Source organism: Mya arenaria, chromosome 1 (assembly GCF_026914265.1).
Source record: "Mya arenaria isolate MELC-2E11 chromosome 1, ASM2691426v1".
Classification (NCBI taxonomy): Eukaryota; Metazoa; Mollusca; class Bivalvia; order Myida; family Myidae; genus Mya; species Mya arenaria.
In genome coordinates, this window is record NC_069122.1 from 25,224,292 (window position 1) to 25,242,055 (window position 17,764).

Sequence of the window (17,764 nt, forward strand, 5' to 3'; positions counted from 1 at the left end):
AATTCAATATTTAAATAATATCTTAAGTATCTATCACATACGCATTAAAATCAAACACTTCAAATACATCATATACAAACATTTTAGGCTCAGCCTACATTTTAAAAAAGATACAATAGTACCCACTTTTAGAAACGATTTAATATATATACTTACGTTGTTTATATTACTCAAATCTTCTTCAATCAACTCTAAATAACATTAACAAATTAAAGACAATTATTCATTCACACGTCTTTGAATGTCTTTTTCACACCCACAACACTAACAGTTTGCCTTGCAAAAAAGAACGCATGGTTCAAAGACAAATTTTCTTTGAAGTCTTTAATGATCAATTAATAATTAACAGTTATAACAAATAAAATTTCTTAGATTTTCTAACATTTTATATTAAAAATCAGGGTTAATAGTTATTTAGATTTTAATCATATTTTTATATTAGTCATATCAATGTTTTTCATGCATATCTGTCTATTTTTAAATTTAAAGATTTTATTTACAACTTATTTACAGATCTCATTGACATTTATAAGACGACCTACAATGTTTTTCTTTATACTCAAGATAAAAAATAAAATTAAGGGGCCGAAATGTCTCTATTGAAAATCACTAAGGGGCCGAAACGTCTCGAGTCATTTTAATTAAGGGGGCGAAATGGCAGGGCCGAAACGTCTTAGGGGCCGATTTGGTAGTTGGCCGATTTGGTAAGGGGCCGATTTATCTTGCTCCCGTTTAGATCCCGGCAAACTCCGGTAAACCGTTTCATCATCAAAGTACTGCTGGAAGGTGATTTATCTCATTAACATTACATTTTTACTTTCGGTTTCGCCATTTTTTTCACACAATGAGGCCATTCCAATATTATTCTCTATGCTCGTTAACAAAAAAAACAATTTATTTTGCTAGAAGGCCACCAACCCATGCAAACATCACACAATATATGCATTATGCACTACTTGTGCAAATAAGTGACCATGGATCAAATAACGGTATCGGTCAAAATATAGTTTGTTATTAAAACACATTTTGATATAAACAATACAATATACTGATAATCACAACTTGTTACAAGCATATACATATGTACTGTTTATTCTTGAAAAAACCCCAACGTATTTCTCTTTTTAAAAGCTGAGTATAAATAGTTTTTTTCACAACATTTTCAATATTACAAGACATCAATATATTAAACTTAAATTATATTCGGGTTGTCATAATATTTTATATCTATATATTATTGTCTAATAGCAGTGGCGGATCTACCGGGGGGCACATAGGGACCGTGCCCCCCCCCCCAGCGGGCCGGCAAGTAATGTTTTTTGGGGCACATCTTTATTGATTTAACTGTACAAATAAGTTGTTTTGTCACAATTTAAATTTTATATAAGCATTTGAGCAAATAAACAAACTGATTATCGAGTATAATAAAGTATACGAAACGAAAAAGTCTTTTGAAAAATGACATCGGGGCCCGAAAAAAAATCGGCGCCGCATTTTCCACAGACAGCTGATCAAAGGTAGACAAATATGGCTGCAGATATACGCGTAAGTTTAAATTACTGTTTTCAGAATAGATCATATACCAGAAATATAAGTTGTTTTAAACTGTTAACATGTGCACATTATATGTTCGTCATTGCTTTTAATAATGTCATTGTGTGCCAACAAGATATGTGTATTTAACAAAATTTTAAATTCAAAACGTTGCCGCTTTGAAACTTTCAATTTCGGCCTTTATTATCGTCTATTTCTCTGAATTATGCTAGAGCCTTTGTAAATTAGTACATTATAATTTATTTGAAACCCTTTTTGGAATTTGTTGTCAAGTTGTTTTTACTTCAGTTAATTTAAATTTATAACAATGACATCCGAAGTACCTACAATATCGTTGAGTGAAATCAATATACTGTAGTGTAGGTTTATCCAATATAGCACTAATTTTAATGCATAAATATGTGTGTCTCAAGTAATATCTTTTTAATTCAATGTATCTGCCAAACATTATTGTTTATATAAAGTGAAGACAAATGTTAATTCCATGCCATTATAATGCCATTATATGATTAAAATAATGCATTCAAAAAAAGTTTGATATGTTTATAATTAGTTGTGCCCCCCAATTTAGAAAGTCCTGGATCCGCCGCTGAATAGTATCATACAATGGGCACACCAAAAGAAAAAAACTTCCTATAAATAAACATATGCTTCTGTCTCAAAATTGGATTTTAAGCTAATATACAGTTGCAGTTTGGCACTATTTTTACAAATACTACGCCATGACTGAGCATATTGATCGTTGAGTTGTTGTAAGCATGTTGACGTGTAAACATTTTATTATAGTAATACAAGTACACTGAGCGTCCAAAACTTAACCAAAACCATTTGATTATAAATGTTTTCTTAAGTGTTTATATATGTATATATACCATACTACGGTTAACATAGTCAAACACCTTTTCAAATCGACAAAAGCAACATACAATTTACTTCGTTTTTAACAAAGGTATTTCGATACAATATCATTTGGAATGAAAGCAAATACAAATAAAATATTGAAATTAATTCAAGACCAGAGTCTGCGTTGACACGAACTGACCACGAGTCTTCAAGGGATTAGATTGGTCTAGTGGTCCACCTCTCACCCAAGAGACATTCATTTTGTGTAGAAATGTAAAAATATAGATGTAACCGAACCTCAACGAGTGGTAGTAAGCCGCACGGTCGGTTACAAGAACCCTCAGGTTCGACACAGGGCAAAGGCAGGGAGGTTGGGCGTGAAAAACAACTGAGATGTTTTCATTTTTTTATACAATCTATTCAAGAATTTAAGTTCAGTAATGATATTCAAATGGAAATAACACAGTAAAACAAAAACAACTATGAAACTAACAAATGTCCAAGCTACACCTAGCTGCTCAGGCAAGCCATAATGCAACTTTATGTTGTAAGGTTAAAACAATTCTGTAGAGTGTCAAATATTGATAAACACAGTTTAAAAAGCTAAACTCCAAGTAATTTATTTTTAACTTATCAAAAATCAGAAATCTTCACATCTCAGTTACAATAATCAAGTTTTAATTTGAAAAACCTATATGAAATATGTGAGTGGCCCACAGGGAAACCACACACTACTTTGACCAAAACCAAAAATGTTAAAAAGGTGAAGGTACCTTCGGAGGACAGATATCTTAGTGAAACTGATTCAGTCAGTCTTTAAATAGAAAGAAAACAAATCCAAGTATGATTTATAAAATATGAATATTAATACAAGTAGCATAGTTTAATTTGGTTATAAAATCAACCAAAAGACAAAGCTAAACAACTTTATAACAAGCCTATAGGTTGCTAATTATAAAACATTTTAATGATATACTTTATTCCAAACAAGCTACTTAAAGAAAACTATTCCATATTTAATTTCATAATAAACACATTTCCCAATGAATCATTTACGAACAAAATGGAACTAACCAGATTTGCATATACAGTTATTAATAGACAGCAGACAGTAAACTCTGAATATAAAATCATATGACAAAGAATGACTTAAACTTTAAATGAAATTGAAAGAAGTATACATTGTAAATCATACTTATCATAATCCAAATAAAAGTACTGAACTTCTTTAGCACGGGAAAATGTAGTTACATGTACACAACAGTCTACACTATATAGACTTCCGTCATAGTGAATTGGTAGAACCCGTTACATAGAAAATAGTCGGTCTCTTAACATTTTACCAAACTTAATATTGTATTTGGTAGATACATCTCAACACAAAACAAATGATTGAAAGTGTTCTTAACGAATAGTATTTTATTTCACAATGCACCAAATATACTTAATATAAACATTTCCTCTTAAAGCAAAATTAAAACATAATGTGCCTAGTTTAATAAGATGATTGTCATGTAAATTCCTTACTGTTCATCCCTTTGTTTATTGCATAAGTGTCATTGTAGGGGTCAATTTTCAGTGTATTTGTTTATTGGCTCAGGGCCATTTAGAGTTGACACGTTTAAAGTATATCAATGTCTCACTAAGACATGACCACTTCTTGTACAAAAAGTATAGCCAAAGTATTTATTAAATTGACCGATAGGAAATAAATAATAAATGAATAAGAGTAAAACGTGTTTCATTCCATTTCTGTTGTATAATATAAATCATAATAATGGGCTATTATAAATAACATATTGCATTACTTAAAATGTTTCATCATGATATAATTATAATTCTAACTTGTGATAATAGTAACTCTATTTGTAATTTGTCAGCATTGGAAACTCAATGTCTTATTTCTTTTGGACAACTTTAAAATTCAATGTACAGTATACTTTTTTCATATTTGTATTCATTATATGCCTGCATAAAGCCTCGTTATACTTTGTATTTATAATTTCCCCATGTGCAAACTTTGTTTGCTTTGAGTTGGTGAATAAACTTTGTTCTTTGAAACAATCAAGGGGAAAGACGTAAGAACGTTTCTTGCAAACATTAAGTGAGAAAAATGTTTCATGGCAAACAAAATTCTGACCTAATCCTGCTTCTGCTTAGATACGGTGCAGGGCCTGTTACGGCGTAGAACACTGGGGGGAGGCGTTGAGTCAATATGGAGGTCCATAAAGCCCTCCACTGTCTGTGCGTGGACTATACTATTCTCCAGATGGTTCCAATCCTGACACGTTTTGACGAAGAATGAATGTTTTAACTGCTCAGTTTTACACTGTTGAATTATAAATCCTCTGTCATGATTGATCACTTGTTTGTCAATAATATTTGTTGTAATACAGTCTTGAAATTTAGTAGCTCTAATTTGCCTAGCTGGCTGTAGGAACTCTGTAGGTGGTAGTGCTGGCACCAAACCCTCGGCCACCTTATAGAAGAAGATCAGCCTGCTGCCCGTTCGTCGTTCTTGTAGAGTATGGAGTTTCAAAGATTCTAGCATGTTTGACACACATCCTTCTTCTCTGGACTTGTAGTCCCCAGTTATGAAACGGGCTGCCTGGCGCTGAACTTTTTCTAGTTTTAAAATGTCATGTTTTAGGTATGGGTCCCAAATAATCGCACCATAATCAAGGATAGACCTAACTAGTGCCAGATATGCTGATTTTCTACAATCCTCTGGGCAGTGTCTCAAGTTTCTTCTTAGGAGTGCCATAGTTGAATTTGCCTTTTTAGTTATCTTAGTAATATGGGTTGACCATGTCAAGTTCTCGGAGATGGTTAAACCAAGGTACGGATTTTCAGTAACTTGTTGTAATATATGTCCACAGAGGGTGTAAAAATGTGGGGTTTTGTTGTTGACACTCATAATGTAGCACTTTTTGTAGCATTAAATTTCATTCCCCATTTATCAGCCCATCTTTCAAGTTCTTGGAGATCATTCTGAAGTGTGTCGTCGTCTTTCTGATTTCTAATTGTCCGATATACATGTAGCAGGCAGTCGTCTGCAAAGAGGCGCACTTGTGACTTTACTGATAGGGGCAGGTCGTTTATATGGCATAGAAAAAGAAGTGGGCCCAGTACAGTTCCTTGGGGTACACCGGAGTCCACTGTGGCTTTCTGAGAGCATTCACCCTCTACAACAACCTGCATGTGTCTCTGAGTCAAAAATAATTTCAACCAATTGAAGATAGGTCCTTTGACACCAAAGCTTTCTACTTTGCAGAGTAGTTCTTGGTGCGTGACTGTATCGAACGCCTTAGAAAAATCAAGTATGATGGCATCTGTCTGGTGACCTTCGTCATTGAAAGTAACGAGGTCTTTAAGCGTTACTAAGAGTTGCGTTTCACATGAATATCCTGAGCGGAAACTATGATTCAAGTTTGTTAAAATCTTATTCCTTTCCATATGTTTAAGCAGGTGTTTGCAAATGATATGTTCAAGTGTCTTACATAATATTGACGTGAGGGACACAGGCCTGTAGTTCTCAGCAAGGTGGACGTCACCCTTCTTGTACACAGGTGATATGTTCGCATTTACCCAGTCGCATGTTAGCACACTGCTGTTTGTTGATAGTTGAACGATTGAACATATACCGGGAGCAAGCTGGCTTGCACAATTCTTAAGTATGACGTTAGAGATTTTATCTGGACCCATAGCTTTAGATGGGTTCAGTTTGGAGAGCAGTTTCTCGACTCCAGGTGTAATAATGTATAATGATGGTAGGTCATACTTGTATTGTTTTTTTTAAGCACTGGAAGTGAATAAGAATGAAAAGCACCGATTCAGGTACCAACTTTTGCCTGGTAAGTGGACTTTTTCTTTAAATTTTGAAAACTGTATGCGTCGAGTATGTTGCGAAAAACATATTCTTCGATCGACATCTTCATAATATAGTTTGTGAGCGCGTTTTTTCATCGCCGACAGGCTAGCATTTTCTAAACTTTTTTAATTCTTTACCAATTAATATGCAAATTGGCATAACTAGTTTTCCGTGTGGAGGTTCAGGGCCTATATATATATAAGCATGCTTTTCTCCGAATGGATCTGTAAGCCTTGTTGGCAGCGCAAGTTACACTAGATAAATGAAACCCTATCATGGCCAGTACTCAGAGCTGAGTGACCACTATATATGTCAATCATCGCAGAGCTCGCGGCCTTTTTTGAACAAAAATACTCCTTTAGGGAATGTCCTATCAATCGGATTCTGACACAAGATCAGCATAATTTGGCATAATTAGTTACTGTATGTTATTAAAATGTTGTTTTTTTTTGTTTGTTTTTTTTTTCAATTATTTATTCAAAGATTTCCAGTAAAGGAACTATTTTAACTTAACCTCGCATTTTATAAGTACTACATACTACATAATTATATTTAACTTTCTCAACTAGTATATTATTACTTAAATATGCAATGCCTCCCTATGCCAAGCCACTTAAACAAAGGACCACACTTGAAATAAGAGTTTTATCTTTTTTGTGTCATCCTTGGTTCGGTGTGCCTGTCATGGCTATTGATAATATTATGTATGTATAATGTTATTTACTATACATGTTGTTTATTTTAAATGTCCATGAATATGTACATTCCTTACTGAAATAAATATATCTATCTATCTATCTACCAAATCCCTTCCGCAACCAGTCCGGGGTTTACTTCACAGTCCGGGGAATAAACCTGTCCCTGCGTATAAAAATAACCAGTCTACAAAATGGTTGCCGCCTAAGTTTGAGCAAGTTTATATTGGTGTATTTGGTTAATATTCAGCAAACCACGTGAGAGCAGTTTAAGATGCCGCGTGAAATTATAACCCTGCAACTTGGGCAATGTGGAAACCAAAGTAAATCAATGTGTTTATACTTAAACGGTCACATTTCGGCGTTGCTCTTTTGGATTATTTCATGCACTCTCCAACACAATTACTTGGTATTTGGACAGCATTTTTGGCCATTCGAGCGATTTGGTCTCAAGGGTGATTTCTTGGACTGAGAATCATAAAAAATGTGTTTAAGAACTATGATTCACATAATAAACAAATAATCCACTTTTGGTCATTTATTTTTACATATTAACAGACAATGCGAATGTCCGTCGGACAGTCAGACATGTCCGGTATATTTCCATTTTGACCGATGGAACTTTTGTTTTGGTCGGTCACAATGTCCGGTGAAAAATTACAGTCAGCACCGTTTAATTTTCGGAAAATTTACTCTCAGTTTCTAAATAAATGTTCAGAGTTATTTTTAACTATTATATCATGACTTTTCAGCGTGTTAATCCGTGTATCACTATTTGTAAACCCCGTTTTGCACATGTTTCCGTAAAAGCCGAAAAAACACGTAAGGTTGCGATTTCAGTTCGTACTCTACTACTTTTTAACCCATTTCATTCGGGATACACCTTTTGGTGTAGTTACCCTTTACAGGGTTGCCAGCGGACTTGAAAAGTCAGGGAAATTGGGTATTTTTTCAAGGTCAGGGAATTGTCAGGGAATTTTGAAATTTGGTCAGTGAAAAATGAAAATCCTGAAAAGTCAGGGAAAAGTCAGGGAAAAATTATTTCAAAGGTCGAAAAATATACGCATTGAAGGTCTTTCTTGGCTATGGCAGTCTTTAGGCATTTAATATTTGACTTTATCACTCTCACAGTTAAGCATTAAATTCAAATAACAGTAAACTGTGATATTAAGAAGCATTATATGTTAACTTAGTGATTATAATACCCATTATTTACCTTAGAACATCATTCAGCCTAAAGACTGAAAGGCTTTGCAACCCTTGCCTCCAGAGCTGACTAATACGTAATTTCTGTTGTATTGTAGGAATATAACACCAGAAAAGAGAATTTACCTGACATTATATTCTAATCTATAGATTATTATCCTTGTTTCAGGTGTTGCGGTTTCTTTATATCATCTAATAAAGGGATTTGATGGCAGATAATATAATTAAATTACTCTGTTTCAGGCTCTTCCTTGTTAGCATGACAAATTAACAAATATGAGTTCAAAACAGACATCTTTCAATAATAACTGGCTTACGGACACAGAGTTTAAGTGTTGGGTAGAACTAGAAGGGCTTTTAATTACTAACAAAATCTAGTCAGTATACATGTATACCAAACTACCATATTGGCATATAACCTGCTTTGCTTTTTGCTTTGACACTAAGAAATTGTACAAGAGGATTTGTCTTGCAAACATGATGGAAACTGGTTAAATTATGCAATGCTATGTTTTTCACACTAACTTTTTTTCACACTTACATACCATACTCATTCAAAGTCTTTAATTTTATAGTGATTATTTCATGATATGCCAAAATGAGCCCTATGTTCTTGTTTTCATGCTAATGTTTCACATGTTTCACTGACCAACAGTCACACTGTGTTTGAATAGAAATAGTTAAGAATAGTAGAACACTATGTTTGAATCATTACTTTGATGTACAATGTAAATGATTTATATTTTGGAAAATAAATACAAGTTTACATGCAAAAAGATAATGGGAGGATTGGACGGCTATAGGGGAGGTCAGGAGGCCGTTTATGTGTTTGACGATTTTGGTCAGTGAAAAACATGAATTGGTCAGTGAAAAGTCAGGGAAAAGTCAGGGAATTTTATTTCACCAAAGTGCTGGCAACCCTGCTTTACATGCGGGATACACCAAAAGGTGTAGTTTGTGTGATTTTTTTGCTTTCAATTTGTGCATATTTATTTTTTGGTGTTTTTTTTTTCATCATCACCTGGTTAATTTGCAAATAATAATTTATTTAAAATCATTTGCTAATAAAACTTACATAAACATGTGCAGATTTTTATTTCCTTTCCAAATATGTAATCTTTATTGGGTCTTGTATCAATAATAAAGAAGTTATTAGTGTTTATACAACACAATGGTCATATAAAGTCAGATGGCTTATCAGTTATTGAAAAATGCCCAGATATTCAAGGTATCATATCTAACTGGGTCTCAGAATGAAATGGGTTAATAGACGGAATTTTACGGAAATGTTCGGACCTTGCAAAATTCTGTATGTATGTTTTTTTGGGCAAAGTGGTTCCCGGCAATCGTGTTAATTTAAATATGATGATGAATATACCGAGCTGACACTCTTTCCGCTCTGTTTAATATTGCCAATAACAAGAACTCTACTTTCGTTTTTGCATAAATGTTGTGTCTGAGTTTGACTTGTAGTACAATTCGTTATATTTTTTTAACTGTACTGTATCTTTAATTTAAAGATGAGTTAAAAGAGTAAGATCTGGCTGCTCCATGGGTAGACGAACCGGATATGAGTTTTTTTGGGAGGAAAGGGAGGGAAAAATAATGACTTAAGATCCGAAATATTGATTTTTTTTACCTGATGTGTAAGCTTCTTTTTTGTAATTTATAATAGTAGGACACATCTAACCAAGAAGATCTAAACCTGTTATAATGGGGAGTTACAAAACTTATTTAAATAAGAGGCTTAAAATCAAGGTTTAGGCTGATGTAACTGAATACTGTTTGTAACATTGCGACAGGTAAAAATTTGGTGCGACAGGTAAACTTTCAGTGTTTACCTGTCGCAATGTCCTGTGAAGAAAAAAAAGTTTTCGCGTTGTCTGTATTAAATATTTTAAATTTTCATACAATCTTTATCATTCACAAGTTATGAAGGTTAGCAGATTTTGGATTGACACGTATGTATGGAAACGTGTTCAAATCTACAAAATATTTTCGATAAAACAACTGGATACATCGCATGCATGTACAGAAGGAAGTTATCTGCAAGGTGCAATCAAAGTATACACGGTTAAAATACCATTTTCATTGACATTTCTTTGCTTTTATCTCTGATTCATCATATAATATAAACCATAATATATAAAACAATGATGAAGATTTATCAGTATTTGCCAACATGTTCCAGGAGCTAACATTTGCGTTTTGCAAAATTATTGATCAATAAAATATGGTTCATGTAACAGGGATCGAATTTAACGGTCGCTAACTCGCAAAATGCGAGTAAGAATCGAAAAATGCGAGTAGAAAATCCTGGCACTCGAATATTTTTGCGACCGTAAATAAAATTGTCGAATTCGCTCAAACTCTCCTTTGCGCTTTAAAAACTCCTTTCCGCAAGTTTACCGTATAATAGATAATCACGTGACCCGGAATATGGACGCTTGTCGCAGTGTACAAATGTTATTATCGGATATTTAAGTAAGCGCCTCGAAGATAAACTCGTGACCGTGTATGGACGCTTGTCGCTATGCTCAAATGTTATTATCAGTTATTTAAGCAAGTGCCTAGGAGATAACTGTTTTCGTCTGATTTGTGATTTGCAACTGCCAAAAAAGAAGAGAAAATTAGCCACGTTTTGTTACGCGAAAATGCCTGGAAAGGTGAAAAGGCTGACAGCGACGCGGGGATTGACCGAAAAGTCCTTCAATAAAACCAAACCTAGCGAAAAGTCATGAATTGTCGGTACTTTGTCGCAAACCGAAAATTCTACGGCATCTGTCAGAACCGTCAAAAAAAGGAAACGGAGTTGAACACCAAACTTTTGAATGCAACAAAAGAGAATAATGGCAATGTTGATTTCAAAGTGTAGTGTGATGTTTGTAAAGAATTCGCCAGCGATAAAACATCAACTGTAGGCATTACAGTATTTTATTTTTTATTTACTAAGCAACAGTTCGCACCCTGCCCATATTACTGGCTAGATCCTTCATGCGTTGGTCACGTGTGCAACATACATTACCATCTAAAAATGTCAGTGTACATATATATTTTCAAGAGAAAAACATCTACTCTGTGTAAGATTCGAGCCTATGAACCCCTGCTTGCAAGTCTGGTCCTCTACCCAACTTGACTTACCAGACAGACGTATTGGAATGGCTTAATATAATGACTGTTACACTCCTCCCCACTTTACATTTTGAAAGTATAAACATAGGTGGGGAGGAGTGTAGTCACTTACTACTAATGATTCAAGGCTTTTGAGTAACCAGGAGCTTAGTTATCCCAGCTGGGTATATGACTTAATCTATGTAAGAATTAAAAAACAAAATGTAAAGGTTTATAGTTTATTCTTATCTCAGTGCACTTGATAAACAATGTACATAATGCTACAACAAAACTACTTGTTTATTTGGCAACTAACATGAAGTAAAACAGCCTTTAAATAACTGCTAGTGGAACCCACCATTTTGCTTGTTGAAAAAAATGGCACTGGCAAAAACTTGCTAGTGGCAAAAAAAGTTAAATTCGATCCCTGTGTAAACATATCTAAATAGCGATAGGAGATCGAATACTAGACATTTACCACAAATAATAATATTGAAACGTGGTGTATAATCTCCACTAACCTGAATTGCACGTTCGTTGCTAACATTCCTCACAGCTTTCACACTATATCCCATGCTGATTACGTTGCACATTGTTCCCACATGTGATGCACGGGAAATGAGATATTATCAAACACAAATAACTATATAATGTCCACAAAAACAACACTAATAATTTACCAGACACTATTAATATTTAATCCTTTAATTATTTCAATGATAAATGCTGTGAATATTACTGTAATGAGTGGTAATAAGTGGTATGACGCCAATACCCCAAGGTAGGGATTTATAAGGAACATATTTGACAATTGTCACACTTATTGCACCAAACTGCTAGCATACTTTTCAATTTATTAAAGGCCATGATACATAATTATTGCAACAAACTAATTCACGCTTCTTTAATTTAATTCAATTAAGGTACATCAAACACATCGGTTATTTTGAATTAATGAGGCCAAGATACATAATTATGCCCCCCTTCAAAGAAGAGGGGTATATTGCTTTGCACATGTCCGTCCGTCCGTCCGTCCCGTCGGTAGACCAAAGCTTGTCCGAGTGATGACTCGACAATTCCTTGACGTATGGTCATCAACCTTGACATGAAGGTTGGGCCTGACCAGAAGATGACCCCTATTGATTTTAGGGCTCATCAGGTCAAAGGTCAAGGTCACAGTGACCTTTAATGGTAAAAGATTTTTAAAGCTTGTGCGAGTGATAACTCAACAATGCCAAACCTATGGTCATCATACTTCACTTGGAGGTTTGGCCTGACCAGTAGATGACCCCTATTGTTTTGGGGGGCCATCAGGCCAAAGGCAGTGATTTTTATTTAAATTTTCAAAACCACCTGTGGCTTTACAATTGGGAAAATAAGCGCGTTAATTCCCAAAATTGGGAAAATACAATGAACATTAAAATAGTCATTTAAAATAACCATGCAGTAACAAAGACACCTATTAAAACTGTTTCAACTCTCTTTAATGACAGTTACTATCATCAAAGCATGTAAAACATTATTGTTGTGCCAATTGATCCCTATTAAGCATTATCACTTTCTCACCAAACAAATTGCAATTTCAGCTTTCTGGTCTTGTGATATGTTAATTAAATGCAAGATCTTAAAAAAACACAATTAACAAAGTTACACTGAAATCATACATAAGTGACAAAAAACACTTTTGTTGAGTCTTTTAACGTAGTATTTGATATTATGTGACATATTTAACTTTTAAGTTGAATGTTACATTTTGCTATAAGGTAATGCTATCACTTATTATATGTTATTATTTGCCGCAAAGTTGAAGTCAAAACGTCGTAAATTGTAAACAAATTGATCAGTGTCATTAGATGAATTACTTGCGTCTCGGTGATGATGATTAGAAACGGTGTATTTACAGGCCTTATCCTGCTATTGTTGCGCGTTCGCATCATGTTTAAAATGCATTGTTTTATGACATAAAAACAAAAAGCACAATTCATATTTGTATTTTTTATTCATTTCTGGGGTGAATTGATTATCTTTTTTTGGGGAAAATATGACTATTTTTGGGGAAAATTGGACGATTTTCGGCGAGGGGAAACAGCCGTTATTCGGCGGTAAATTTCACGAAAAAAAATCACTGAAAGGTCAAGTGACCTGGAATGGTAAAAAGTTGTTCGAGGGATAACTCGACAATGCCTGCACCCATGGCCCTCATACTTTACTTGGAGGTTGGGCCTGACCAGTAGATGACCCGTATTATATTGGGGCGTCATTGGGCCAAAGGTCAAGGTCACAGTGACATTGAATGGTAAAATGTTGTCCGAGTGACAACTCGATACTGCCTGCACCCATGGCCCTCATACTTCACTTGGAGGTTGGGCCTGACCAGTAGATGACCCGTATTACTATGGGGCGTCATCGGGCCAAAGGTCATGGTCACAGTGACCTTGAATGGTAAAAGGTTGTCCGAGTGATAACTCAACAATACCTGCACCCATGGCCCTCAAACTTGACTTGGAGGATTGGCCTGACCAGGAGATGACCCCTACTGTTTTTGGGGGTCATTGGGCCAAAGGTCAAGGTCACAGTGACCTGGAATGGTAAAAGGTTGTCCCGAGTGGTAACTCGACAATGCCTGCACCCATGGCCCTCAAACTTGATTTGGAGGTTGGGCCTGCCCAGAAGATGGTCCCTATTGATTTTAGGGGTCATCTGGCCAAAGGTCAAGTTCACAGTGACCTTGAATGATAAAAGGTTGTCCGAGTGATAACTCAACAATGCCTGCACCCATGGCCCTCAAACTTGACTTGAAGGTTGGGCCTGACCAGTAGATGACCTCTATTGATTTTAGGGGTCAAAGGTCAAGGTCACAGTGACCTTGAAAGCAAACTCGACAATTCCTGGACCTATGGTCATCAAACTTGACATGAAAGTTGGGCCTGACCAGTAGATGACCCCTATCAACTTTTGGGGTCATCAGGCCAAGGTCAAGGTCACAGTAACCTGTAACGCAAAAAAGTTAACAAATCTTCTGCCAGTGATATCTCAACAATGCCTGCACCCATGGCCCTCAAACTTGACTTGGAGTTGCATCTGACTTGTAGATGACCCCTTATGATTTAAGGGGTCAAAGGTCAAGGTCACAGTGACCTTGAACGAAAAAACTTGTCTGTGTGATAACTTAACAATGCCTGCACCCATGGCCCTCAAACTTGACATTTAGGTTTCTGGTGACCAGCTGATGACTCTTATGGATTTTGAGGTCATAAAGTCAAAGGTCATGGTCATAACACACTCTATCCTCACATGGTCATAATCTTAAAACTGCCTTAACGGCATCCAATGTCAGTGACAAATCAGCTGTCATTTCGGTCCATGCATATTTCATTCAATTGTCCATATAATCCTGACAACATGGCGCTCAGGAGGGGCATAATGTTTGACAAACATCTCTTGTTATTTATAAGCTACAAACTGTGATCACACTTCTTTAATTTAATTCAATTAAGGTACATCAAACCCTTCGGTTTGAACTAAGGAGGCTTACATCATTCCTGTGGGTTCTTAGAAGTAATGATGCTTCTAAAGAAATTGAATGAAAAAAACAAAGTAAATAAATCATTTATTATATATATTATACAACAAAGATCAGAGCCTGGTGTGTTGCACTTGATGACTGCATGATTTGCTGAAATCTAAACATTATTATTAATAATAGGGATGCAAACGAATGGCAAAACAGATATTCGAATATTCGGTAATTCTTTCGATCGAATATTCGAATATTCGATTAGCGAAATACATATTTTAGAAGATGTAGTAAACTACTATTATTATTCGCTAAAGTAATAGCCGGGGCATTTAAACCCTATTTTGTCGTATCCAGTACGCGCGGCGGACCCTGATTTCCCCAAATGAGCCTTTGAAATTCTCCATTTTCAGGAAGTAAAAAGCAATACATTATAAACAGACAAACAACAAAATCGAATAATTCAATTCCGCTGCCTTTTGTAAACAATGTGAAATTAGATGGATTCCTAGTAAAACAGTGTTTTGCGCCAATGGAAGGTCTTTCCGTAGGATGATCAGCCTCGTTTTGAGATTGACCTCTAAACTGACTAAATATAACTATGGAAAACTCAAACCAACTCGGGAACTAGTAAAATAGTAAAACGAAAACATAAGTGGATTGGACTTATTAATTGTACAACAATAGAGGAATTATATTCAAAAATCCATTTCAAAGCACGAAAATTGTATTGAAAGATGAAAACAGTTTAAAGCACATATATGCAACAACATTATTGAGCACAATATTACATTATTGTGGCATTTATATCATCACCTCGTTTTGCGCTATTTTGCACAGCATAATTTGCAGCCAAGACAACACATTGGTGTTAAAGCCGATCCATAGCCAGTTATTGTAAAAGTAGGGGGACTTTTTATAGTACTCGACGAAATGTCCCTAAATGACACATGTCGCGTGTCTAGTCATCACATTCACACCTCTGGGATTAGGGGCCAATCGTTGTAAAAACAAGATAAACGAGCTTTATAAACAACATCGGTGATGAAGGCAAAATGTGTTTTGTTCTCTTTATTGATTTTTTTTTTTTCGAATATTCGAATACCGATTTTGACATTCGAATACCAAACGTTTGATCGAATATTCGAATATTCGAATATTCGTTTGCATCCCTAATTAATAAATATAATAATGAAATATAAACATTATTAATATTAATAAATAACAATATATAATGTTTAGTGGGGACGTTTTGACCTGCTACTGAGAACGTTTTGACAAGCTACTGGGGATGTTTTGACCATAGGACGTTTTAACCTGGGGACGTTTTGAACTGTGACCCAATGCAATTTAATAAGGAGCGAAATTTTGTGGACAACACAGATTCGGATGGTGATAAGGAATGCCTACCTAGGGTTTTTCGGAGTTTGGGTATTAAGATTTCCATTTTGTTGATGAAAACGTATAGAAGTTGTACATTTTCTTATTCTTTATTATATTCTGAGAAGAATGCAAGTTGTTTGCCTTGGAGACAATTGGTTAAAAAATAAGTTAGTTACGAGCTTAATGAAAACACCATCATCCGTACGAGCGTCTTGACATGTCAACCTTTAATTAGAATATAAATATATAATTGGATTTGTTTTTCTTTGAATTTTTGGTGGATGTTTAAGTTTTTGTGATAGATGATCATGTTCCAAATAAAATTACATCCCATTTGATAAGGCTTCCAATAAGTTGGCTGGAGTAAAGAACAAACAAATTTTTAGTAGGATAGTACGGCCTAAATTTGACAATGTATATTTCTTTGAGTTTCCATTTATTTTAAGTCTCATTATTTCATAATTGTATTTTTATGCCCCCGAAGGTGGGCATATTAAAATCGCACCGTCTGTCCGTGTGTCCGGCTCAATAACTCGTGTCCGGGCTGTAACTTTCCCTTGCATGGACAGATTTTAAAACATCTTGCCACATGTGTTCCACATACCAAGACGACGTGTCGCGTGCAAGACCCGTGTCCCTACCTCTAAGATCAAGGTCACACTTAGTGTTTATTCACAATGGAGTGCTGGGCTGTGTCCGGGCTGTAACTTTCCCTTGTATGGACAGATTTTGAAATAACTTGCCACATGTGTTCCACATACTAAGACGACGTATCGCATTCAAGACCCGTGTCCCTACCTCTAAGGTCAAGGTCACACTTAGGTGTTAATTCACAATGGAGTGCTGCATATAAAGACATCAAGTATAGGTTGTCGTGTCCGGGCTGTAACTTTCTCTTGTAAGGACAGATTTTAAAATAACTTGCCACATGTGTTCGACATACCAAGACAAAGTGTCGCGTGCAAGACCTGTGCACCTACCTCTAAGGTCAAGGTCACACTTAGTGTTTATTCACAATGGAGTGCTGCATATAAAGACATAGAGTATAGGTTGTCGTGTCCGGGCTGTAACTTTCCCTTGTAAGGACAGATTTTAAAATAACTTGCCACATGTGTTCCACAAACCAAGACGACGTGTCGCGTGCAAGATCCGTGTCCCTACCTCTAAGGTCAGGGTCACACTTAGATGTTTATTCACAATGGAGTGCTGCATATAAAGACATAGAGTATAGGTTGGTGTGTCCGGGCTGTAACTTTCCCTTGTATGGACAGACTTTAAAATAACTTGCCACATGTGTTCCACATACCAAGACGATGTGTCGTGTGCAAGACCCGTGTCCATACCTCTAAGGTCACATTTAGGTGTTGATTCACAATGGAGTGCTGCATATAAGGACATAGAGTATAGTATAGGTTATCGTGTCCGGGCTGTAACTTTCCCTTGTATGGTGAGATTTTAAAATAACTTGCCACATGTGTTCCACATACCAAGACAACGTGTCGCGTGCAAAACTATGTCCCTACCTCTAAGTTCAAGGTCACACTTAGTGTTTATTCACAATGGAATGCTGCTAATAAGGACACA

At 35.6% G+C, this 17,764-nt stretch overlaps 1 protein-coding gene across 1 annotated transcript in view; it reads left to right on the plus strand.

The window, feature by feature from the left end:
- Positions 1-7,145: 7,145 nt before the first annotated feature.
- Positions 7,146-17,764, plus strand: part of LOC128240407 (tubulin gamma-1 chain) — a 59,561-nt gene continuing 48,942 nt past the window's right edge. The window contains exon 1 of the mRNA XM_052957049.1: positions 7,146-7,286. Coding sequence (XP_052813009.1) covers positions 7,238-7,286 — 49 coding nt within the window. The 5' untranslated portion in view covers positions 7,146-7,237. The remainder of the gene's footprint in view (positions 7,287-17,764) is intronic.